This window comes from Argiope bruennichi, chromosome 3, assembly GCF_947563725.1.
Source record: "Argiope bruennichi chromosome 3, qqArgBrue1.1, whole genome shotgun sequence".
NCBI classification, from domain to species: domain Eukaryota; kingdom Metazoa; phylum Arthropoda; class Arachnida; order Araneae; family Araneidae; genus Argiope; species Argiope bruennichi.
The window spans coordinates 38,225,372-38,251,554 of NC_079153.1; the positions used below are offsets into that span (position 1 = coordinate 38,225,372).

General features: G+C 26.7%; 1 protein-coding gene and 1 long non-coding RNA gene across 5 annotated transcripts in view; one reads left to right on the top strand and one right to left on the bottom strand.

The window, feature by feature from the left end:
• LOC129964050 (uncharacterized) overlaps positions 1–235 on the bottom strand; it is a 145,347-nt gene extending 145,112 nt beyond the window's left edge. The window contains exon 1 of one of the 3 annotated variants that reach the window (XR_008784059.1): positions 38–235. This is a non-coding gene — a long non-coding RNA (uncharacterized LOC129964050). The remainder of the gene's footprint in view (positions 1–37) is intronic. The other 2 variants (XR_008784057.1, XR_008784058.1) reach the window with 2 other exon arrangements.
• The window catches only part of LOC129964048 (glycine-rich protein-like), a 91,853-nt gene that overhangs the window by 33,331 nt on the left and 32,339 nt on the right, over positions 1–26,183 (top strand). Inside the window, exon 2 of one of the 2 annotated variants that reach the window (XM_056078718.1) lies at positions 16,841–17,027. The exons of the other annotated variant lie outside the window; for it this stretch is intronic. Coding sequence (XP_055934693.1) covers positions 17,016–17,027 — 12 coding nt within the window. The 5' untranslated portion in view covers positions 16,841–17,015. The remainder of the gene's footprint in view (positions 1–16,840; positions 17,028–26,183) is intronic. 2 annotated transcript variants of the gene reach the window in all.

Below are 26,183 nucleotides of genomic sequence, written 5' to 3' on the forward strand. Positions count from 1 at the left end.
GTTTAAAACAATTCACACGCTCTGAATACGAACTTACCTTGTTCGTTAATCTCTTGTTGCATGAGCTCAAAATACACTTTACCGAAAGGAAACGGAAAATATTAACTGCAACGCTGCTCGGCATGGATGCCAAAATTTTAATGAGAAAGTACAAATTAAGAAACTGCTTAAAACTGGAATGAATTCAGAGCGTCTCCTCACCCAAACAGAAAAGCCCCCATTGATTTTAATTTCGTAAATTAATTAATGCTCGCGCCTTTTGATTCGTTCTAATGATGCTCTTGCGCAGTTCTCTGTGATTATGAAAATTATCGCTCTTAAACCGCGTCTCATTTTCTCGTGCTGTCTTTTTTACACTAACGAAAAGCATTTGAAAGCAACTGATGCAGAGTGTGTAGCGCCATCTGTTGATGTTATTTAGAACGACTAAATTTATGAATTGAGAGAGGGAAAAAAAGAGGAGTGCGCCAACCCGAATTACACAAGTTGTATAGGAATTACTTTCTAATAATATTACCAGTTTCGTACATTGTCATGCATAAAATTCTACTGTTATGGCAAATATGAGATTAAAATTTCACTCTTGTCGTGCTTAAAATGCTTTTTATTTGATAATCAAATTCGTAAATTAGTAGACAAAGGCACACATTTTCCCATTCGAATAGACAGAAATAGCATTATTTTATTAACAAATATAAATAAAATAAGCATTTAATCTGACTTATTTGATAACAAGAAGTTATTATTTTTTATAATTAATCCTTTAAATAGTTTTTTTTTCACGACAAACATTTATGAAGAGTCAAATACTTGGACTGACTAAAGCGAACTCATGCATTTCAATGTTATATACACTATCAAAATTAGTAAACAGATTTCTTATCAACTTTTTAACAATAATAATGTCTATACAGTTAAGATACTTCGCGACTGAACGCAAAATATTTCAATGTATTATTTATCTTTTCTTAAACTAGACGAGAGATGCAGAGTATGAAAGTACACTAGAATCTGGATTTAATTATCCATATGCATATGGTCATATTTTATGATAGATATTTATTGTACTTTTAAAAGTTTCGCAAAAGAGAACTCGTTAAGACTTTTACAGAGCGTTACATTTTTTCAGATTCATTTGCATTTTTTTAAAGAAATGAAACTGTATAAATAAACGTTTTGAGTGCAAATAAATAATGTCAGAACATCAGAGTTATATATTTAAAAACCAATGATTTTCATGTCTTAATTTTTTTATTAATTATTCTAATTTTATTATTATTATTTAATTTTTATCTTTAAAAGTGACCGCGCTGATGAGCATCAAAAAAAAAAAAAAAAAAAAAAAGGTACGGTCAGTTTTTTTTAAATCCCTAACGAAAGCCTCTAAATAACTCAGATTCTGTCTGGTGGATTTGTCATAAGTTTTATTCATAAAATAATTACTTCATATTCTAAAATAATCGTAAATTATTATAATTTAAAAGATTAACTTCTTGGGGTCCAATCTGGCACAAGAATTTTAAACATTTTCAAGAAACTCTCAATTCATATGGGGCAGTTATCATTTCACTATTCATATAGACGATAATCTAAAACAATGCATAATTGAAATTAATAAAATTCAAAAGATTTATGATGCTAAATTACCGTTATTGATTATTGTATCGAAAATGAAGTGAATATTTCTAATCGAAAATCGAAATGAATATTTCTAAATATTCTATGTGTAAGGTAAATAAAAATAGGGGAAATTCTTTAGGAGTTGCATAAAACATGCTATAAAATGGATCAAAAAGTACAAGTTAATAAATCTCATTATATTAGTATATAGAAATGATTTATAAGCTAATTATTATTACACTTCCAGAAGACGGGCTGTTAAATTTAATTCTTACTTTTTCTTTTCCAAGAAAATTTTCATTGTGTGGTAATTCTAACCTGAACCAAAAGGTGTGATGCTTTTAGAACACTGGAACTTTTTCAGCATTTTTAAATTCCCTATAAAAATTTTGTTATTTTTTATATATTGTTACAAGACGATCCCATTTAATGTCAGTAATACTTTATAAAATAATAGAAAGATATTTTGCAAACTTATATTCTTTTTTCTTCATTTTTTTATGCAGTTTTCTTTATACATTTTTTCAATAAATCAATGCCATTTTTTATATTTACGCATTTTTAAATTTGATTTGGTAAACATAATATACAATCAGAAATGACCTTAATGCTTACTTTTTTCAATAAAATAATTTTATAAATGTAATAAATTATGCACATTCTTTTCTTTGAACTTGTTGTTTATTAGTATTTTGCCATCCTTAAGGCTTCAAGTGCGGATCCATATTTCATAAATTACAATTGATCCAACTAATATTTATTGATTAGCTCAAACTGCAAACGAGATTATAGTTTTCCCCTTTAGAATATATTCGCAGTTTCAAATCATATTAATACTTAATGGGAAAAGATACTGTTCTTTTTAATATTTCATATTTAATGATGATGATGATATCTAAATCTCCCCATTATCTTAGAGTTCGACTTTCTAACCACTGTCTTTAAAAAAATCTCTCGTAAAACTTCCTGAGATAAATGAATGTAGCAAATTATTTTGCTCAATGAATTCTAACATTCAACTTTCCATCCATTGGCTTTATAATTCTTCTAGATTTCGGATGCATTCAAAGAATATTCTTTTAAAATTTAATCGAATAAGCAAGCAAATTTTTAGCATGTTTTTCAAATCAATTAAGGATAAGATTATGGTCGATTAATTTGCTCATGATATTTCAAAAATTGCTCGCGATAAAAAGTAAATAAATGAAGACATTTTTAACGAAATTGCGCAGGAGAGTAAAGCTATCAGCAAGATAATGAAAAATTAGATTTTTTGACATAATTACATCTTATTGCTTTATAATGTAGAAACTGTACTATCTTTAAGGGGTAAGAAAATTAAATATTTTGATTTAAAACAGATGTAAATTTTTAGTCAAACTGAATATAATTTTATAAATTTAATTAAAGATTCATGTTTGATATAGACAGATTAAACCAATGGAATAAGTAAAATACAATAAACACTTTTTGTTGCTAAAATAAAATTACGATTAGACACAATAGAGCATACTAAGACATGTTTAATCATAATTAGACAATTATGATTAGACATGCCAAATAAAAGAGAGAGAAAAAAAAAGAAAAGAAATGGAAACAAAAGGAAACAGATGCGTATTGTAGAATGCATGATGTTTTGAAACACTAAATACATTTTTATATTTTGATGTTAGTTAGCGAATTAATATTATTCTTTAGATATCATTATTATTAGTGAGAAAAAATTTTGGAACAACTTTTAATGCAAAATATGATATTTGATTTATTAAATAATTCTGAATAGAACTTTTTATGTCTATGATTCTGGAGTAACTTTGGCCATCTTATATGAAAGAAATTATAAAATGCCAGTTTTTAGTGTCTCCAACACTATCAAAGAAAATTAATAAAAGTATTAACAAATCTATACAAGTATTTAATAATGCTTATAAAATTATTATTAATATTATTAGCTCATAAAAAGAAAATATTTATAATTAATTATTTTATTTAATTACATTCATTATCTGGCTATTTTGAAAGGAAATATTACCTCGAAGACATTTAAAAAAAACGTTTAAATAAAATAAATATTAAGAGATTTTTCAGCTTTGTAATATGTTCCAAAAATACTATTGCTCAAAAATTAATTTTTACATTTCTTTCAAGTTTTCAAAATTGTCTTTCTCAATGTTGCCAATTTAATTGCTTTATAGTTTTTCCTGAATTTTGATAATTAATTATTTTTGCAAAACTTTCGCAATAGATTTCATTTTTATAATGAAATTCAAAAACCGTTTTCATTACAATCACTACTTTATCAATTTAATTTTGAGGTTTTCTTCCATTGTTAAAAATTAAAAGAGAAAGTTTCTGCCAATTATTCGCAGAAGAATAAAAGTTTGAAGTTGGCAACTTATATTTTTAATTGCACTATGATATCATGGGACTAGACTCCATTAAGAAGGCCCAGACACACAACAACGCACGAGTATAAACTATTAAAATAAGTTGACTTTAATGTTTGTTACAATTAGATGCTTAAAAAAGATGGTTTATTAGGGAATCTTGAACATAAAATTAAGCATAAGAGTTTAAATGAAATGAAACAAAACCTTTATTCTTGGAGAACCACCTGGTCGTTAAAGCTGGCTTGCAAAACAGCTAAAAAATAATGAAAGTAAGCTCAAATGATGTAGAATTGAAACAATTTGTATTGAAATATTTGAAATCAAGATTGATGCTTTTGGCTTAGTATGAAAAATTTTCTTGAACATCATATCGTTGTACTGTAATCATGAATAAGACTAAGTTGATATATACTATTTGGGGGCGCAAAGAAATTCATCGTTTCTTAAACTGTTGTTTGTGTTCACAGAGTGCCTTTTTGCGAAGAAGCTCTGTTCTATATATCGAAAAATATAGGAGCTAAATGTGTCCCAAAATTAACGCAAGATTATGTCCATCACTTGTGCAGTAAAATGTTGGCAATCTTATTAAAAAACCATTTGACAGCTGATAGTTTAAAGTGAGTAAAAACGGAGCGTTACACGATAGAACAGCGTGTTAACGCAAGATTTAAATTAAATAAAATACACAGTTTCTTTTTCTTTAAATTTTTATATTTTTATTGAATTGTAAAGCACAAAGTATATATGGTAACACATCGGTAAGCCGTAAATGACCTCCATGGCTTTGCTGGTACATATGCACTCTTTTGTCGAAATTTTCCCTGACCATTTTGCATAAATGTGGCTAAATTTCATTAATGCAGAGCTGCATTTTATCCAATGTAGGCGGGCTTATTGGCATAGATCTCTGACTTCAAATAACCCTATAAAGTGAAATCCAATGATGTTAAATCACGCTATTTAGGGGGGCCAATTCTCAAATTTTCAAACTTCAATTTTTAATTTTTTTTTTGGTAATATTGCTTAACAACGAAAACATGTTGTGCTATCATGTAACGATCCATTTTTACTAACCCTAAACTATGGTTTTTTGGTCAAATGGTTTTTTTAATAGGCTTGCCAATACTTTACTGCACGAATGGTGGCAAATTCAAATCTTGCGTTTTGGACATCCTTTAGAAACTCTCATCTAAAATAAGCCACATCTTGGGAAATGAATGGAAATCAGTTTAAAGATACTAGTCTGAGTTTATATTTCATACATGAAAATTAAAAATCGATATTTTATACATTTCGTATATTTTGTTATTTATGTATTGATTTTATATAAATAATTTGGTGACTACTTTAAAATAAAAATGTTATTACCAAATTTAAAAAGTTAAACCAAGTTTTCTGTATGATGTACCTTCAGGGAGGCTGTCTCAAAGAATCACCACCGCCTTTATATTTTATTATCATTTTGGATTTAATAAATTGACTCACTTGAAAGATACGTAGTAATGGAACTAAATACATAATTCAAACAACAACTAATAGACAGAAGTTTGCAACAGAAAGCTTAAAAACTGGTAGATAAGTGCAAAAAGTTACCTATAATAATATTACTTAATCGTTAATTTCTTGAAATCAACTATCATTAAATAAATTTTGTATTAATTAAAATTTAAAATATTTCTGCTTGCAAAATATAGTATTTTGCCACTTATTGTTATATTATATTGCCACTTATTATCAATTATACGCAAAAAATTTTCAATATATTTAAACATTTTATTGCTTTCCATTTATCCTCATAAATTTTTTTTTAGCGGGGAGAGAATTATTTCGTGCAAAAATTATTCTTGCTTATAGAAAAGTTATTCCAGACTATCGCATGCAATTAACTAACTAATTGAACTTATAACTTGTGTAGAAAAAAGTAACGCAAGAAAGAAATCAAACATATACAGATGAAAAAAATATTTTCGATGGCTTTAAGTTTTCGAAGACACCAATAAAAAAATTCTCAATTTTCATGGTATTCCTATAACATTCAAAAATGAGAAAATCTAAAATTGAAAAAGTCATGCAAGATTTTATTGCACGTTGTCAAAAGCTGTGCTGTAAATGCATTTTTTCCTTCTTAGGAAACATTTCTAGAAAAGCGCCTAAATGCATTAGATGCTTGTCACACTAACACGAATTTACACTAATCGAACGTATGACAGATGCTAATAACATTTCAATTTACATGGTATTCCTATAACATCCAAAAATGAGAAAATCTAAAATTGAAAAAGTCATGCAAGATTTTATTGCACGTTGTCAAAAGCTGTGCTGTAAATGCATTTTTTCCTTCTTAGGAAACATTTCTAGAAAAGTGCCTAAATGCATTAGATGCTTGTCACACTAACACGAATTTACACTAATCGAACGTATGACAGATGCTAATAACATTTTATTCGTCAATAAGAGGCTTACATTAAAGATCATCAATTAAAAATGTATTTTTATTTACTTTTATTGTTTAACTTGACTTGTTTCATGTTTGCAAGCATGGTACTTTGTAATCGAATTTTCCTTCGCTAATACGCAAGAATTCTAAAATTTGGTACATTTTTTTGTTCTTGATAAGAATATAGGATTCCATTATTTTCAAAATTAGTTGCAAATGAATCGATTGCATTCATTAAATTTTGATTACATCATCGTGGTACCATCTGTTAGCGAATTTCAGAAAATTAATTTCAATATTATATTTAAATAATAATAATAAATTTATGGATAAAAAATATTAAATAAACAAACTAAAACATTCTACTTTTTATTTTTGTAAAAAAAGTATATTTAATAAATTTATGTGTATTCATGTGAAATCTTTTACATTTCCTTTTTGAAAAAATACCATTGTATCAAATATAAATTTTTTTTAAAAATAATTCTAGACCAAAGCAAAAAAAAAAAAAAAAGTAAACTTTTGTATAAACTCCGTCATTTTTTTCACCTTTTGTAAACATTTTTCAAAAACGACAAACGAAAGATTATATAAGAACAAAGAGTCAAGATAATATAAGAACAAGAAGTCAAATTAAATAAAATTCTATTTTCTATTTTTGTGAAAAAAAATGTATTTAATGAATTGATTTATGTTCACAAGAAATCATTCAACAAATTTCCTTTTGAAAACTCTCTTTCTATCAAATATAGAATCTCATTCTAAAATTATTTTTTGAAATAATGCTATTCTAAAGCGAAAAAAAAGTAAATTTTTGTGTAAACCTTTGTTATTTTCTTGAACTTATGTAACCACTTTTCAAAACCGCCAAACGAAAGATAATATAAGAACAAGGAGTCAAGTTTTTTTTTCTCTTCAGCCAAGTAGCAAGGGTCACCGTACGATAGGAGTTTCAAAAAGGAAGTGACAAGGTTCGCGCCGGATATTTGGAAATTTTTCGAACTCTTGTCGCATCCGTTAGACCGGATGTTACAGATTGTCTTTTTGTTCTTTTCTTTTTTTTGTTAGTATCCATCTGAGAGCTGTGTCTGGGTACTGTGATTCAGGCAACAGTGAAGTGATAACCGTATCTGTTACAATAAACAGTTGAACATGACGTCAACCGGAATTGGTAAGAATATAGGTGTCGACTTTTTTAGGTCACAAGACAGAGTTATCAACATTTTAGGACTGACCAATCCCGGAAATGACTCTGACGTCCAGGATCAAGGGCAAATAATTTTTTTAATGTGCACGCAGATGATTCGGAAATGAATCAGAATGTGCACTATCAATACGGTTTCTATTTGCAGATGATTCCAAGTTGGCTTAAAAATTACTTTCTGAAAATAGGGATTAGAATTGATGTTATTTTTCCTTTGAACCTTATATCATGGTTAAGAAAAGGAAGGAATGTGTTACATGAGACAAAGTATCATGAAATCGTTAACCCACAACTAATTTTCAGTTAAAAATGTCAGTAAATTTAATAAAATTTAATTTCGAAATTTCTTTGACGTAATCAAAAGAAATAGAGAAAACTATTCTAGAAAAATTCCAAAAATTTCGATAGGATAAATTGGAATTTAAATTTTAAAAGCAAGAAATTTCTGTTGTACTTAAATGATTTCCTGACAACTTACAAGAACTAGAGTAAAGAAAAGTTTTTCAAACTGCTTTTCCCAAGAAGGTTTATTAGATATTTTTCTATCAAATTCTTTCATGTTTTCTTTCTAAGAATCTAGTTAAGCATGAAGTATGGAAAGTTCTCCGCAAATGGATTATTGAGTCGATTAGTAGTTTAATTTTAACATTATAACTTTTATGCTTCTTTTAATACAATAGTACTCTCTACTTGGTACAATAGTACTACTACTTATAAAAATATAGATATATGTCTATATACTGGCGCCGTTTGTGCTATTTAGGGTTGACAATCGAATCATCTCACCAATACGACATTTTGGCGAGAGGGGATGTATATCCTAGAAAGATTTTTCACCCAATATGATCGCAGAACTCTATCATCCATTTTTTTGAATTATTTACTTAGGTTTATGAAATTTTTCTGCATATATATTAAAATATAAATACGTAAAATTTCTCAAAAATTTTTTTTAACGAAATACATTATGTTTTAAAAAATTAAACGGTATATAATTTTTAAAAATTTCAAAATATCCCATGCAATTTAATTTTTAATTTTTTTCTATTATTTTTTCCCTATTCCCCAATATAAATTTATTTGGAATAAAACTGTGTATAATTTTGTAATTCCAATTAAATGTTAACTTTTTAGAAATATTTTTATGCACACTTACTATATTTTCATAAGAATATTTATGTTTTTCTAAACTAAACTATCGGAAAAAAACACGAAATATAAAATGGAATACCCTATTTTTTTTAAAAATTTAATTGAAATCTTTATAATCAATTATATTTAATTTCTCCAAAAACATTTCAAAGGTATTTAAATCTAATTACAATATTATTTTGAGAACAGTCGTTAAAATGTGCTTGCTTTTTCTCTAGGCCCTTCAAATATTTATTTTATTGAACAATACATTTTATAACACCATTTTTAGTTGAATATAAACATATATTTTGGTATTGAAACGATAAAAATAAAATTTTATGCTTCGTCTATTTTTGCTTATTTCAAATTCCATTGTCCCTTTAATTGTAATTTTAATTAATTAAAACTAAATGAAATTATAACAGTTTTTAAATGTTGGTTTTACTGTCGCTTGTAAATGATTTTTACACTACCTTGAAATACAAAAATTTACAATACAAGATTACTATATTTTGTTGAACATGTTCTCCTCACCGAATTTCGAATAACCACCGAATATGTTAGAATGAATGACAGGGAATCTTCATCTTTTCTGGAAATATTTAATCGCTTGATTTTTTTCTTCCGGTTACAAAAAAAAAAATCTCGCTTTTATTTATTTTTTGAAAAGATTCTGTTGTCAAGCATAGTTTTATCAAAGTTTGTTTTCCTTCATTACAATTAAGGCCGAATTTCAAAAGAAAATAAGGCTAAAATTTGTATATAGTTTATAAATTTCTAGACGCAAATGCTAATTTCTATAAAAATATTATCATTCAGTTGGCTCAAAGTTTCTTTTTTTTTATTGTATTTGAACTAAGTACTAAAATTACATACTAAAAGAGATGGAAAAAATTCTTCTAAAACAACTCATGTATTTGCGTTTAAAATAATTTTTTATTGTCGTTCGCTTATATCAATCTCCTATTTTGTCCTTTTGAAACTGTCATAAAAATTACTTTATCACAGACTAAGATTAATTAGGTTTCAAAAATTTTATACTCAAAAGCAAGAATTATATCATATTTAAACAAAATTAAAAGTTTATAATTTAGTGTCTTTATTTAAATATATTAAACAATTAATAATTTTTTATGCTATTGATTGCTTTCATAAAACCTGACGAACTGTTAAATAAAGCCTGCAAAAAAATCATTTTTTTTAAATATGTAAGCAGATTTGTTAACATTTTTTTCATTACAATTAGCTTAAATTCACATTCTTTCAAAGTTATTGCTGTGTACGGAAAAGTAGTTCTGATTATTTTCTCTCCCTCTCTTTCTACCCCTCCCCCTCTTTTTTTTTTTTTTTTTTGAATTGTTGAATCGTGCAACTTTTGAATTGTAGGTCAGAGGCATTGAGAATATTAACTGAAAGAAATTAGGCAGGAGTATTAAATTACAAATTTAAAACGTTGCTCACGATTTGAAGGGAATAAAAACTCAGAGCATAATCAACATTATCAGCTCCAATGGGATTTTTATAATTTAAATACAGTTTAACTATAAATGATGTTTTCACGAACAGAATTAACTTGAGTCCCTTAAATATATCCCTGATACTACCAATTCCAGAAGAAATTTTATGAATTAATTATTGTTTAACTAATGATGTTTCACGTACAGCATTAATTTACTTCATTTAAATATATAGCGACACTACCAATTCCATTAGGAATTTTATGATTTAGCAACAGTTTAATAGAAAATGATGTTTTCACATGTAGAATTAATTTGAGTACCTTAAAAATGTTTCTAACACTACCAGTTCCACTAGGAATTTTATTATTTAGCTATAGTTTAACTGCAAATGATGTTTTCATGAAGAAAATTAATTTTTGTCCCTGAAAGATTTTCCTGATACTATTAATTCCAGTATGAATCTTATGAATTAACTATAGTTTAACTAATGATGCTTTCATGTACAGCATTAATTTAGGTCGTTTAAAAATGTTCCTGATCCTATCAATTCCATTAGGAATTTTATGATTTAATTACATTTAACTACAAATGATGTTTTTATAATAGAATTATGCAAATTTAGTTAGGTTCCTTAAAAATGTTCTTGGTTCTGGCAATTCCAATAGGAAATTTATAAATTATCTATAATTTAACTAATGAGATTTTTTAATGAACAGTAGTAATTTAGTTTGCCAAAAGGTGCTCCTGACACTATCAATTTCAGTAGGAATTTTATGAATTAACTATAAGTTAATTGCAAATGATGCTAAGAAAATTAATTTAGGTCCCTTGAAAAATTTTCTGATGCTATCAATTCCAGTAGGAATTTATGAATTAATTGCAATTTAATTAATGAATGTTTCATGAACATCATTAATTTAGTTCACTAAAAAATGTTCCTGATTGTACCAATTCCAGTAGGAATTTCATGAATTAACTGTAGTTTAATTAATGAGGTTTTAGTAAATAGCATTAATTTTGTTAGCTAAAACATGTTCCTGACTGTACCAATTCCAGTTGGAATTTATGAATTAACTATAGTTTAACTGCAAATGATATTTTCATATTAGAATTATATAAATATCATTTGCTTAAGGATTCCTGGTTCCTTAAGGATATTCCTGGTTCTACCAATTTAAGTAGGAATTTTATGAATTAACTGTAGTTTAACTGATGAGGTTTTCATGAACAGCATTAATTTAGGTTATGTAAAGATGTTCCTGGCACAGCCAATTCCGGTAGAAATTTTATGAATTAACAATAGTTAAACTACAAGTGATGTTTTCAAGAACAGCCTTAATTTATGTAGCTTAAGTATACATTAAATAATGAGAGCAAAAAGCACTTGTATAAATTCATTTCTGTAGAAGTTCTGTTGCCTTCTTAATTCTTAATTGCTTTGTGCTTCATATATTCGTCCTCTTTAAACTGTTGCCGAGTCCTCGAGAAGTACCCATGATCCTTCACTATTGAGTCCGTGCTTCATTAAAAATGTCTCCATCTCTCCTTTTGCCATCTCCCTTCCTTAATTGTTTCTCAGAAGATAAATTCACCCTGAGACCTTCAGTGTCAACAAGAAAGTATTAACCCGGCAATTTGTTCATTATTTCCTGATTGTCTCCATCGCTTAATTACATCTCCTGCACACAGATGCAGTCACGATTGTCAAAGCTCTACTGCCATTGCCACCAGCAAGCAAGTAAAAACCCTAAAAAAAAAGAAGAAGAAGGGAAGAAAGAAATAGCCCGATCTGTCGCCGTGGCAATCAATTTCGGGGGCCGTTCGACGAATAGAGGAGAACAACCCCCCGAGAATTCGAAAACCGAGATTCCAGTATGTTAATCGGCAGGAATGCGTTGGAAAAAGGCCAAGAATTTTTAGAATCCTGCTTTCGGATTCGTCATTGGTCTGCGGATTCGAGAAATCGATTGCAGAAGGAGGAAATTTTTGCAGGTAATTGCCCAGCAGCGAGTTCTTGTGCAGGCGGACTTGCGTCTGGAGAGCGATTGAAATTTCGTTATTGAAAAATCGGGAGGGAGAGCGACATTTATTTATTTACTTACTTTTTGAAAAAAAAGAGTAAGAATCTTTCTTTCCTTTCATTTTTTCCTCCTCCTTTCAAATTCTTTTTATTCTTCTTCATTCCATTTATTTTCGGTTGAATTCTCCCGGAGTAAGATGGTTGTGAGTGAAGACGTCGTTTAAGATTGAGCGATTTTTAATTGTAATTGGATTTTAATAAGTATTTTTGGTAACAGAAGTAATAAGAAGGAAGCAGTTTAAAATTGATTTACTGCTGCATTGTGTTGCTTTATGTACCAGAACAAAATGACTATATTTAAAAAACGGAATAAGTTGAATGGAATAATTATTTTAAAATTATTAAACACTGTTCCAAACTTTTTTTTAAGGATTCACATTTGCTGCTATTATCATCAATCAATTTCAAAATTTTTATTTTTTTAAATTTTTAATGCTTAAAACGGTGTCTCAATTTAATCTTCAGATATTTTAGCAAATTTTGAATGAGTGCACTTATTATAATCCCTCTATTAGTTTTAAAACCCCGAAATTTTAGAGGAATCTCTAATTATTATTTTTTCATTATGTAAGGAACTTGTGCGAAATTTTACATAGGAAGTTCGAGAAATGAGAGTAGATTATTATAAAAAGAGACATAGAATGTACCAGTAGAGAATTTCTTTCGATTGCACTTAGCAGAAAATGTAGATACAATTTATTATTTCAGGCTGTATAATGGCTTCTTCTTGTGTACAGCAGACCAGCCCTCCGCCACTGAATGAAGCAGTATCAATAGGACTTTCTGTGGCCGAGTATTTTATTTATCATAATCCGTCCACGACATCGGTTGCACTGACTGACATCCTCTTCTTAGCACTTGTTCCCCAGTCACAAAATGGACAATCTCTGACCTTTCCCTTCAGTTTCCCATACACCTAACGCTCTGTTAAATGATGTTCAGGCCACCACTTATGCCATTGTCCATGCTCAAAAGCGGAAACATTTCAATCATGAAACTCATATTTTGCCATCAGTCTATCTCCAACATGACTCAGAAGAAAAAAAGCAGTCAACCGATATGATTAAATTTATAAAGATACAGACTACAGAAATAATATTAATTTAATGCTGATTTTTTATAAGCACTATATGGAGAGTTTGGAGTTTCAAAAGATCTTTGAAACTTATTAATCCATAAGGAATGACCTTATAAGCCGACTTCCACTTAAATCCAAATATCTTTCCCTTTTTCTTTTCTTTCTTTCTTTCTTTCTTTTTTTGTATCTACCATTTTACAAATGTTTTGTAACACACAATAATTATCCAAACATCAATTATCATTAATATAAATTGTAATAGTTTTCAGAATATTTTATAAAATTAAAAGTTTTCTTCATATGTGGTGGTCATATTTTATTGGTTTTCTATTCTATTTTCTGGCAAATAATCTAAAGCAATCAATGTTATATCATTCTGAATAAAAGTGATTAAAACATTGGGATTCTATCTGAGTATGCAATCTGTGAGAATAAATTATCCTTCGTAGCTGTAAAATGAACCATCAGATACACATAATTATTAAGTTCACTAAAAGTTTTAGCGTTGGCAATGAAATTAATCTTTTCAAATCATTTTTCATCTATACGGAAAAAAATAAATGCTTTAATAAATATTGAAATTTCTTGAACATTTGATTCATTGCATTGAATCTGTAAATTATTCAATCGGAACAATGTTATTAACATTTTTTTCTTTTCATATATAGATACAGTCTATTAAGAATGGTTTTATTGATTTAATTTCGGTTGATTTTTATTGATACCGATTTTCTTGAACACATTATCCAAGCTTAAAAGTACTCGAGTTTACAATTTTTAAAGAACAGAAAGTTGAGAAATGATATGGCTACTTTTTTGTCTTTGTTATAAGGTTTTTCTGAGTTTTAGATAAGAAAAATTGAGTATAAATTTTCTATTGATATAGAAATATCAGATAACTGCAAAGTTTATTTATTTTATATATCTATTCAAATGTAATAATTTTATATAACTTTTAAAATAAGTTAGATTCGGCATTCATGCATAGATGCCACCATTAAGAAGTGACTAAAAATACAGCTTGACTTGTACCTAATCTGGTTAAATAATTTATAATTTGCATACAGGTCCCTGTTATTTAAAAATTTTCATTGAAAGCTGATTTAATGCGTTTTTTATTACTCACTTCAAGTAAATTGGAGAATGTAGAGCTGCTTTAATAGCCTCGTCTGCACTTTTACTGCCATTTATGTCACACGGAAAGAAATACTTAAAATATAATGAAAGGAAAGAAAGTTTTTCATGTTCATTATATTCTTCAAAATTACTTAAAAATATTTTTTTTATTTGAAAGTTTTTAAACTGATAACTTTGAATAAGATAAATTGATTAATTTTCTTCAAATAACCTGAAAATACACCTAAAACAGGGAGAGCCTAATATTGAAGTTCCGTCAATGTTTATGACAAAGTTTTGTAGGAAAGAGCTTTATCAAGATACTTGTCATAAAATGACATTCATTTTCGAGTTGACTTTTATGACTAAAGTACCTTTTACTATACTGATCATGCAAACTTAGATTTAGTCAAGCGTACTTGGATCCAAGATACTTGTCAGTCCTTACTTTCATCTCAGTTCATTAAAAAATGGTTATGAAATTGATGGAAATAATAAATTATAATTATACATTATTTTTAAAACTGTTCTTGTTGTTGTATGGTTTGGCCATCAACTATTAGCCTATTTAATTTCGAAATATTCATAAATTTCTAGTCTGATTCGAGACCTTAATTATGAGGAAATTAAAGCACAAATTCCATCTTTGTAGTTCGCTGTATATCAATTGCAATCTATTTGTTTATCGAAAATCTAGCCAGTATTTAAGCAGTTTCTTAATACTTATTCCTGTTGTCGAATTATTCAAATAAGTATTTGCGCTATCTATTTGAAACGTGTGATGAACTTTAATCATTTTTCTGCGAAAGAAATTTACTCTTTGTAGCTCAAATTTTTCTCAGAAGATGGAAATTAATCTTTTCTATGTGGGCATTTTGTTTCTTTTAAGAAGGAAAATTTTGGTTCTAGATATTCAACATCATTACACAATAAAAATGATGATAAAAACACAAACTATTCTTCAAGAGTTATCAACAAACTGATTAGATTAAATTTGCAGATATTTATTTTTATTTTTTCTTCGTATAAACATGGAAAGTTTACTAAAATGGAATTTTTAACATCCGTGTTTTCAGTTATTATAGTGTTTTGATAAATTTCTTCCACAACTGTTACTGTGGATCATATAAAATTGAGTCCGCTCTACTTTGAGTTGTTTGAATAAAATTTATAGCTAAAAACTGTTAATAATCAATTAATGTTATTCTTGTAGAACTAATGCAACTTCATAAATCTTCTGAAATGAAATAAGTAGTAAACTATTTGAGATAAACTTGAAAAAAACTCTCGTAAATAGGAAGATAAAAAAGAAATCAAATAGCAATTCAGGGTTGTTGTTTTTCTAAGTAAAGAGAATTTTTGAAAAAGTCTTGTAACTACGAATAAGAATTAAGATGTGTCCTGTAAAATTAATATTTTCCTAATTTAGACATGAAAGCTATTACTTAATTGATATGAATGACTATTTCCTTTTACTAAAAACTTAAATAATGTTTTGGAAAAAAAAAATTTGAAACAAAATAAATTTTGTAAACAAAATTAGTAGGAGAAGATTTGGAAAAATATGGATTTAAATTAATAGGTAAAATAACAGATTTCGAGACTCCAAAAGCATTTTGGAGAGCAGCTAAAAGTATGAATTTCAGGAAAAAAGTTATAAATATGAGTTGGCAAAATGTTGGTATCAAAATATTTCACGAATATAATCAAAATGTCGCTGTAAAATATAAATACAAATTAAAAAATATTTATTCATGGTAGTTGTATTATTGATACTGGTATAAAATCTTTATTCTTAACTACATTTTTTTTTGTTGAACAAAATTAAAACAGTTTTAAACACGATTAGTGAAAGAAGATTTTCTGTCCGAAAAAGAAATCCTTATTGTCCTTTTAGTAATTAATGTAGCATACTTAAGACTTAAGTAAAACTAATCTTATTTCGTTGATAAGATTTTCTCGCTCATCAAAATGTAGGTGTTGAGTAAATAAGTTTTAATCTTTAGAAACTTGAGCTCTCTGCTGATATTAAAATATATCCTGTGCTTAATGTTCTGTGAACCTAAAATATAAATACTAGCTTCAGAAAACAGTTTTGGACACATTGATTTTGCTTAGTTTTAATGCGAATTTCTAAGCAAATTATTTATTTTATATAAAAATAAGAATAATTTTTAGTTAATTATTTAATTTATACTAGTTATATAATTTTTTTCTATGGCAAATAAAACTGTGAATGTTACATTTTAATTTTGAATTAATATCACAGACAGGAAAATTATTACTTAATTCATGATTTAAGTATTTTTTTTCCCCTTCAGGTTCTCAGATGCCAGATCAAAATCCATTAGAGAAACTCTCCATATGTGTAGCTGCATATCTATTGATTGTCAATCTACATTTTTTCGCATTTTCATGAAGTTATGTTATTATTTATTACTAACTGATGGATGTTCCTATTTCGACAAAATGATTCATAATAGAAATGGCTGACAAATGCAATTACAGGTAAGACTAATTTATAATATGAAATATTGAAAACATTGAATTAATTTATTTTTTTGCTTTTTACAAATAAAATCAAAAAATCTTCGATTCAAATATTTAAAAAAGATAAATGTCAAGTGGAAAATAATTAAAATAGTTACGATAAAGTAAAAAAAAATAATAATAACAATCTAACTTTCCATTCTAAAAAATAATTTAGAATTTTGTTTATCGACATCAACAATACTTATATATTAATTAAAGAATTGGTGTCATAAACCCAGTCAAATAGCTTAGATTCCATTATTAAAATATAACATATTTTAATATCTGTATATTATAAATAAAACAATAAAATAGATTATGCTTTTATATTGCTGATTATATGGTACGTGTTTCGAGAAAATGAAAATAGAAAGATCTAATATCTTAGCATAAACGATAGTAGCAAAGAGGAAAAAAAATGAATTTAAAAATATTTCTACATTTAATGAAAAGGCCTTTTGATTGCTTTATAATTTCTATTAAGTTAGAAATCTCCATGTGTAAACTTAAGCAGAATAAGTAAAATTAAAACTTCAATTCGGTAATAAATTCATAAAGAGATGAATTCCGTACTGAAATATAGACAATTTACAAAAGGAAGAGTTACTTTTTATGTTTAAAAAAATAATATAGTGGTATATATCTATAAATGTTCAAGTGCAGAAAAGTAGAGAAATAATACAGAGTCAGACCAAATTTCCATGACCTTCCGGAGACAAGCCCATTGGATTTTAAGGGCTTGGTTTCTTTAAATGTAAAAGAGAGTAAATATATCTATCTTACCACTGTGAGAAAAAGTTTTTAGAAGTCATATATTTGTAAAAATATTTGATTAATAAACGTTTCGTCAAAATTATCTAAATTTTTTCTCAAAAACTAGCTTTTAACTGAGAATTTATTTCAAAATTTAGTAACTAAATAAGAGAAGTAAATAATGGAAGAAAATGAATATAAAAGATCAAATAGTGTATAGTAATTCTGTTACAGATGGAATAGTGCACAGGAAAAGGAAATATTAATGCTAGTTCATGCAAAAAAGTTTCTCTGTTACCAAAATTAAATAAAACATGAAATTATTGCTAAATTAAGCATTTATTCTTTTAGAAAGTAAGGTAAAGATTTTGATGGAGACTGTAAATCAAGTTTCTAATTAAATTTTACAAAAAATAATCAAGTTTTGATTAAAATTTAAAAATCGAATGATAATGCAAAAAAAAGGCTCTAAAATTATGTAACCTTTCTGAAAATTCTTTTTGTATTGGTTCTATTTTTATTTTCTCGCTTAAAACATAAAAGATCTCAAAATTCTAAATATTATAAAGCATTATTAAACTATTATTATCAAATAAAACATAATTTAATAGATTACAATCTCTTGGCATTTGTTAAGTAATTTTTAAGTAATTTACAAAATAAAATTCTTGAATAATTGTTTCAGCATTAAAAAAACATTACGTTAAACTTCAAAACTACATTCATAAAATATTCAAAATACATGTCAAGATTTATATGCTTTAAATAAAATTATAAAATTTGCCTTTGCATAATTATGTAAATGAAATGAATAAATATTTTATTTTATCAGTGATTAAAAAAATGATTAAAAATTAAAAACCTAATTTTTGACTTAAAATGCATTTTAATATTTATGTCAGCAATTATTGATTTCCATTTAAATTATATAGCATTTATTATTGTCATAAAATGACAAATAAATAAAAATTATAAGGAAGCAAAACAGGTGAATTCTTGTATTTCATAGAAACCTTTTGATTACATATTTTAATGAAATGATAGTAAATATAATCTGAATTGCATATTTAATGATAAAAAAAAATTATTCACTGCAGAGAAGTAAAACGGGTGGATTTGTGGCGCCCTCTAGTTTTGAAATATTTATTATATTAAATTTAAAATTATTATTATTTTTTTAAGTAATTGAATTATTTTAACAGAAGAAAAAATAAACCATAATTTTTTTATGATCTAATTATTACTGAATATCTGTTATATATTTTCGTTTCTTTATTAGTAGCCATTTAAAAAAAATTTTTTGAAAGTTTTGAAATCTATCTTATTACATGAATGTAAACCAATAGATGGCGCCATATGTAAAATAACCTTTTTCACAATTTAGAGGGGTTTCTTTTATAAAATAATTATTTGCACATCGTTTTGTTTGAATAAGAACGTCAGGAGCAGTAAGAATTAGTTTTTTCTTTTAATATTAATATCCTATAAACACATCTTTTATAAGCAAATTATTAGAATATCAAATAATATTGAAAACACATAAAATAAGCTACCGTTTTCTATTTGATTTTTTTTTTCTGCGTAAGCTATTTTTTTTCTACAGTTTATAGAGACAATGATGTGGCTTCAGTTTATATGGGGGAAAAAACATATTTCTGCTATTTTGATCCGTAGTTGGAAGACAAGCATTTAAATTTGACTCACAGTTTTTTTTTTTTTTTTTTAATATGAGATAATTATACAAATGAGATTTGACCACAAAAAATTCCAGTAAAGTTTACTCTCAGATGGTAAAAATAAATTAAAAAAAATTTAAATAGATAAATAGATCAAAAAAATAAATTTTGTGAATCTAAAATAGTGGCTTACTTGTTATTTTTATTTGCCTTTATATTTGTATGTGTGTGCTTGATATGAGAAATTTGATTTTCAAATTTAAAATTGAATCAATATCCCCCCCTACATTTTATACAATTTTAAATCAATGTTTCTTGTTTAATAATAATATTTATTGAAAAAATCCCCTTTAAATATAATTTATCATTTATTTTTAGTAATAATAAACCGGTAAAAGTGATTTATTACGTTGACCGGTAATTATTAATGAAACGGATTAATTATAGCAACCATATAATATATATATATATATATATATATACAGTGCATTTTGTTGTTTGTAAGTGTACATATATTCATACAATGCAATTCCCAAAGCGTTAAGAAAATGATTTTCTCTGAATGTGCATTTTCAATTTTTAAAACATTTTCCCTTTAATTTTTCATAATTCAATTCTTCGAAATCAAAAACATTTGCTACCGAGAAAAACATTCGAAAAGCACAAATAAAATTATTTTCAATAATGACTGCATAAAATTAGATTTGTGTCTAGACAGCGACAAAAGATATGATCTAAATCGATTTTGAGTAATCACAACTTTCTTATCGATTTATCAACACTTTAGTGAGTGATCTTGAATCTTCAGATTCATTAATAACTTTTAAGACTTGCAATTTTCTTCCGCATTTACACAATGGGAATTTCTCATATTGTTTTGCAAAGATGCTTTCTTTATTTCTTTTTTCGATTTGTTTGTTTTGAAACATGCAAACTGTCTATCAAAAGTTTCCTTTATTATATTAAAACTTTGTAAGAATGATATCATCATGTTGTTATTGAGAAGAACTCATGATTTCTTTCAACACAATTGAAATATAGAATTGATGCAATAAAAATGTATTCAAGGTGCTCATGGATCATACACATGCTCGGCTATTCAAATAATAAATACCATGATTTCCCTATTCTTTTCCTATCGTGTAAAGAAAAATAAAATTGAAAAAGGTTGAAGTTAAACTTTTAAAATACTGTTTTTTATAAACAACAAAAAAAAATTCCAACTAATTTTTACTATGAAACTAAAAATGTGAAATTTATAAAAGTTTTGCATTTTTCATGCTGTATAAAAAAAAAAAGATAAAAAATGGCTTTAAATATTTAGTATTAAAAATATTCTAATTTAAACAAAATAATCAGGCGAATTTTTTTTCGGTTTAACGATTTACAAAATGTTATAATTTTTATGTTAAAATAAAAATAGGTTATAACTAATGAGTGCTCGTACAAACTTTCAAAAAAATTCCAGCTATTTTATAGAGATTTGCTATTTTAATTTTAGATTTGGCACTATAAAAGTTCATCAATAATATCGAACTGGAAATGTGAATCTGATTATGCACTATACAGTATCCTGTAAGTTGTAGTGAATTCTGTGAATTTCCAGTCGTGATATATGTATGATAATTTCAAGCTTATTAACTAGAAGACTGAGAAGTACTTCGTTGTTACACTTGGTGACAGATTCGTGAATGAAAAAAAAAATGGGAAACAGCATTTTGAAAAGAACATTGAATAATTCGAGAATTGATAGAATTCATAAAAAAAACATCTATCTTAATATTAATTTTTTTGGCGTAAAATGGCATGCACAAACAGGATGATAATAATAGTTGGCATTAATTCACATTGACTTAAAAGGTAATGACATCATAGCTCTCTGTTTAAATATTTAGCATACCATTATCCAATGAATATTCTTGTCGACACGAATTCAAGTGGATGTTTCATTTGCACTCTTTATATAAAAGGACAAAGGATATAAAAGGATAAGCATTTCATAAATGTAAGCGATTGGCATATATTTATGAAACCCTTTTACCAGATTTATTTTAATTTCTACATGAATGTATTTGGTATTATTACTTTAAAAATTTATCCGATATCAATATGCTATTACTCGAATTTCAATATATCAAGCCTTTTAATTTATAAAATTTACCAAATTTATTTACAATTCTACATGAATGTATTTGGCATTATTGTTTTTTAAAATTTATCCGATATCAATTTGTTATTGTTGGAATTTCAACGTTCAATAGCCTTTTAAATTATAAATCAACTTGGTAAAAAGCCAAAGTCAACTCCAATTCGATAAGAGTGTCGCCCTTTAATGATTCCTTAACAACATACATAGCCATAAAACTACTTGTAATGGCTTTTCATTTCATTCCTGTGAAAAGACCTTAATTAGCATATATTATTTGAGGTGAATTTGGAATTTAATACGTCTTTATTCAGTCCAATTAAAGTAATTAGCAGCAATTTTGTCTGTTTTTAATGTTTTTATTGATTATTAATTGATTAGAAATAAACCTTCTTTTTGATTTATATGAATAGATAAATAATTCTTTTTTTAACCATTTAACTGTTTCGACCTCTTCAGAAAATGCGTATCTAAATTGTGTCTAAAAAATTAGCGATGACGAGTATACTCATCAAACATAGAGTATGTGTAATATGAAATTATGTTGCAATGAAATGACATTTTTTATTTCAGTAATCGCATTTATTTATTTATTTAAATTAACATATATATTTTGCATACCAATCATAAAAAATGACGCTTGAAAACATGTTAAAAGGATGCAAAAGGATCCTCATCCCGGTTTTTATTACCAGGCGTGCCACTTAGTGATTAGTCTAAAACAATTTTTGGTTACCTAATTGCTTCTGGGGTGACTAATACAACACACTTTAAGAAAAACAATTCATATTATATATGAGGTTTTTTTGATAATAATTAATAATTATCTTTTATTTTTTTCCTTGATTTCGACTGGGCTTCAAGATATTTTAAACATCTTGAAATGTAAGAATATGTTTGAGTTTTTGCTAAAATTGTAATTCAAACTGTAAGATATCACTACTTATTACACCTGACGAATAAACTCGTCATAACGTGAAATGTTGCACTTTTTCAATGACGAGTATACTCGTGAAAAATAGTTAACTGTTAATGTACAACATTGATATTCTGTATATTAGGATTCTAAAAAAATCTTCAAAGTTGTAGGTTTCTTAACATCTTAACAGATTTTGAAATTCGGGAAACTTAATATATCTGAACACGAAAGCATACCATACCCGACCTACTTTATTTTTTTTGCTAATAGGCCTTCCACGTTTGTAGTAATATTTTCACAAAATATTATAATGCATACTTTAAAAAATTCAAAAAAATTACCAGCATAACCTAAAAGTTACTTTCTGAATTATCCTAACTGCTGAGAAAGACTCAACAATAAAGCTTATATTTCATGTCATTATATACATCTCAATGTATACAACAATGATGTTGTATTGTGCAACTTGAGAATTTGCATACATTTGCTATTATACTGGCATTTTAAGGGCATTTATTAACCCATCAAGAAAGCTTGTTTTACTATAATCACCTGGATTTCTAAAACCTGGTTTTATTTACAAAATATTTTTAACATACATCAAATGATAAAATTTAAATTATGAAAAAAAAACTTTTTTTACTCGTATTTTATTATATATTTGAAACGATGTTGTCTTCATTTAATGCAACTAAAGCTTTCCATTGGTATAAATAAAAATTATCAAAAAAAATCGAGAATAAATTTTGTCAATAATATGCTTAAATTTAATTTTGAAGTTTCGTACCTTTAATTCTGGAAACAATAGATCGATAAAATAATTTTTTTTTCATATACAAATTTCAAAAATTATCTTTTTAATGTTTGCAATTTCACCATTACTGACTTTTTTCTTTGATTCTACAATGTATAATTTGTTTTTACTTCTTTCTGTAGTGAAAAAAATTACTCTTTATTTAAGAAAAAATACCTCAGATAGATTTATCTCAAGTTTTGATAAAAGTTTTACAATTTTGTGTTAAAAATATATGATGCCAAATTTTTCACGTTCGCTATCTTTATTCACATACTTATAAATAGGTAATTCTAAAAATAATGGTTTTAGAACGCAGTGAGATCTACAGCGGCAGTATTAATTAAAATTACTTTTTTTTTACGATTATCATGGCTTTCTCAGTGTATGAGAAAATAGCAATACTAACTGTTCTTTTTATGTTAGCAGCATGATATTCATTTCATATTCTTACTTTTTTTAATATATTTTGAAAACAAAACAATTTTTGGATTTGATATTAAGTAAAAGGCTAATTAAGTTTGTTGCCCTTATATTTCAGTGTTACAAAAAAAAGTATTAAAGACAGCAAAGAAAAGTAACCGTTGGAACATTTTGAATATAGCTTAACAACTGCGTCTTCTGTGCCTTTTAATTTCATTATTTCAGAAAAAGAAGTAAAAGCATTTTGCAACATACTGTTTAATTTTTGTTTCCTAGATATTTATTTCATTTATATTGTTTTTAGAACTTTGCTTTATTAAAAGAACTTTTACTTGAATTTGATCTAGTTCTAACTTCCGAAATTATTTTTATTTTTAACGTCTATACCGACTTTCAAATTCGGACCTGTTACTGAATATTATCATTTTTGCATATTAAAATCTAAAAATTCTATTTTGAAACTTAATTTGATGAAGTTTTATCTGAATTAGAATTTTGAAACCCTGATTCAAACGATTCAGATTTATTTTATGTAGATGATGAATTTAGAGGATTGAACATGGCTCATTTTTTATTTGATTAATAATTCTGTGCCAGTGACAAGTGCCAGTTATGAAATGAGATGACTAACTTTCGTTTATTTGGTATAATACTAAAATTAAAGAACGATGGCTGTTATTATTCTGAATATGTCTTTTAAAATTTTCTAATAATAGAATTCTTGTTGAAGTTTTTACAGAATAAAAATTGGTTTTCAGAAATTTATTGAATTGAATATTGAATATTGAGAAATAATATTGTACATAAAAATGGGCCTAAATTTTTTAAATATATATTCTTATGTATTTTGATGCATTTATCTGTATATGTTTTTATATGATTTGCACAATTATTCCACTCATTACTTAAAATAATTGTGACCTAGAAATAATATTGTATATAAAGGTGGGCCCCAAAATCTTTTCGCTCCAATGTCTTTTATTGCCTTTAGGAAATGAGACCTATGTATTTACCCTTTACCTATGTATGTTTCTACATGATTTGTACCATTATTCCTCTGGTCACTTAAAAATTACGAAGTAGAAACAGTATTATATATAAAGATGGGGCCCCATATATTTTTATGTCACTACACAGCGGGAAAACTGCAAAAAGAGGGAAAATAAAAAGTAAAATTGATTGATACCCTATGGGTCTTAATAGTCATAAAAAAGAATAATAAAAATCGATTTAAAAAATAATTCTTAAATTTTTCGCCATTTGTTTATAATTGAGTTAACTTTTGTTGTGCTTCTAACTTCCATGTAGCTGTTCCAGGTCTTCAAATGTAACAGATTAGTAATTTTTTTTCAATTGCAATGGAGCTGAACTTTTGGTCTCATATTTCTACTGGAATCGACAGAAATTTGTCAAATTATTACAGTATGGAATTCTTAATTCTAATGGAAAAATCAAGCGGCAAATTAGTAACGGATAACAGTACGTGTTTTGGTAGTAGATGCAGATGGAATTTCAGGGAAAAAACCAAGAAGATTCAGAAACCAAAATCTAAAACTTATTTGTAGCTAGCCACCTTTGGCGACCAGCCGGTTCGCCAATCTTAATGTTTGTTAAAATTTTAATAATTAAATATTTTTTATCCAATTCCTACTTTAATAGCTTCTTTATCAAAATATTTTAAAACTCCAAATTTTGATAGCCATATAATTTACTCATAGTATTATAAAGGCCTTCATAGTATTATAAAAGCATTTTTTTTTATAATACGATTACTGAAAACAGAGTCACTGAGCGTTTAAACTTTATGGGCACTAAAGAATATCTTTCTTAATTTATGTAATATCTCAAGAATTTGTCAATAAAATTTTCTCAGGTTCATCATGAGCAGACCGATTAATTAACAATGTTTAATTTTAAATGCATCAAACACTAAGAAAATAAATAGAATCGTTTAAAATAATCGGTCGAAAACAGGTTTCAAAAAACTACTTTAAAAACGATGTACTTCAAACAATAAGCATATACAAAAAATATATAACTACCATCAATACAATTTAATTACAAAAGCATACAACTAATCTGAAAATAATTTAAATCAAGTCCGCATTCGTTGATAATATTTGTCAACAATCAGAACGCAATGCGCATGCGTGAATTTTCAACGCCAGTTACGGTAACGCAAATGCGTGAATTTTTCTACGCCAGTTGGGGTAACGCTATGCAGATTAGAAATTTTTCATTTCCTTTATTCTGTTTTATTTTAATTCAAAAGTACTTCAGAATGTATCTGAAAGTTCGATCAATTAACAATGTTTAATTTCAAATGTATCAAACGTTAAGAAAATAAACAGAATCGTTTGAAATAATCGGCCGAAAAATCTTATACCTAGAATCATTAGAGTGGGGTAAACAAACTGAAGCC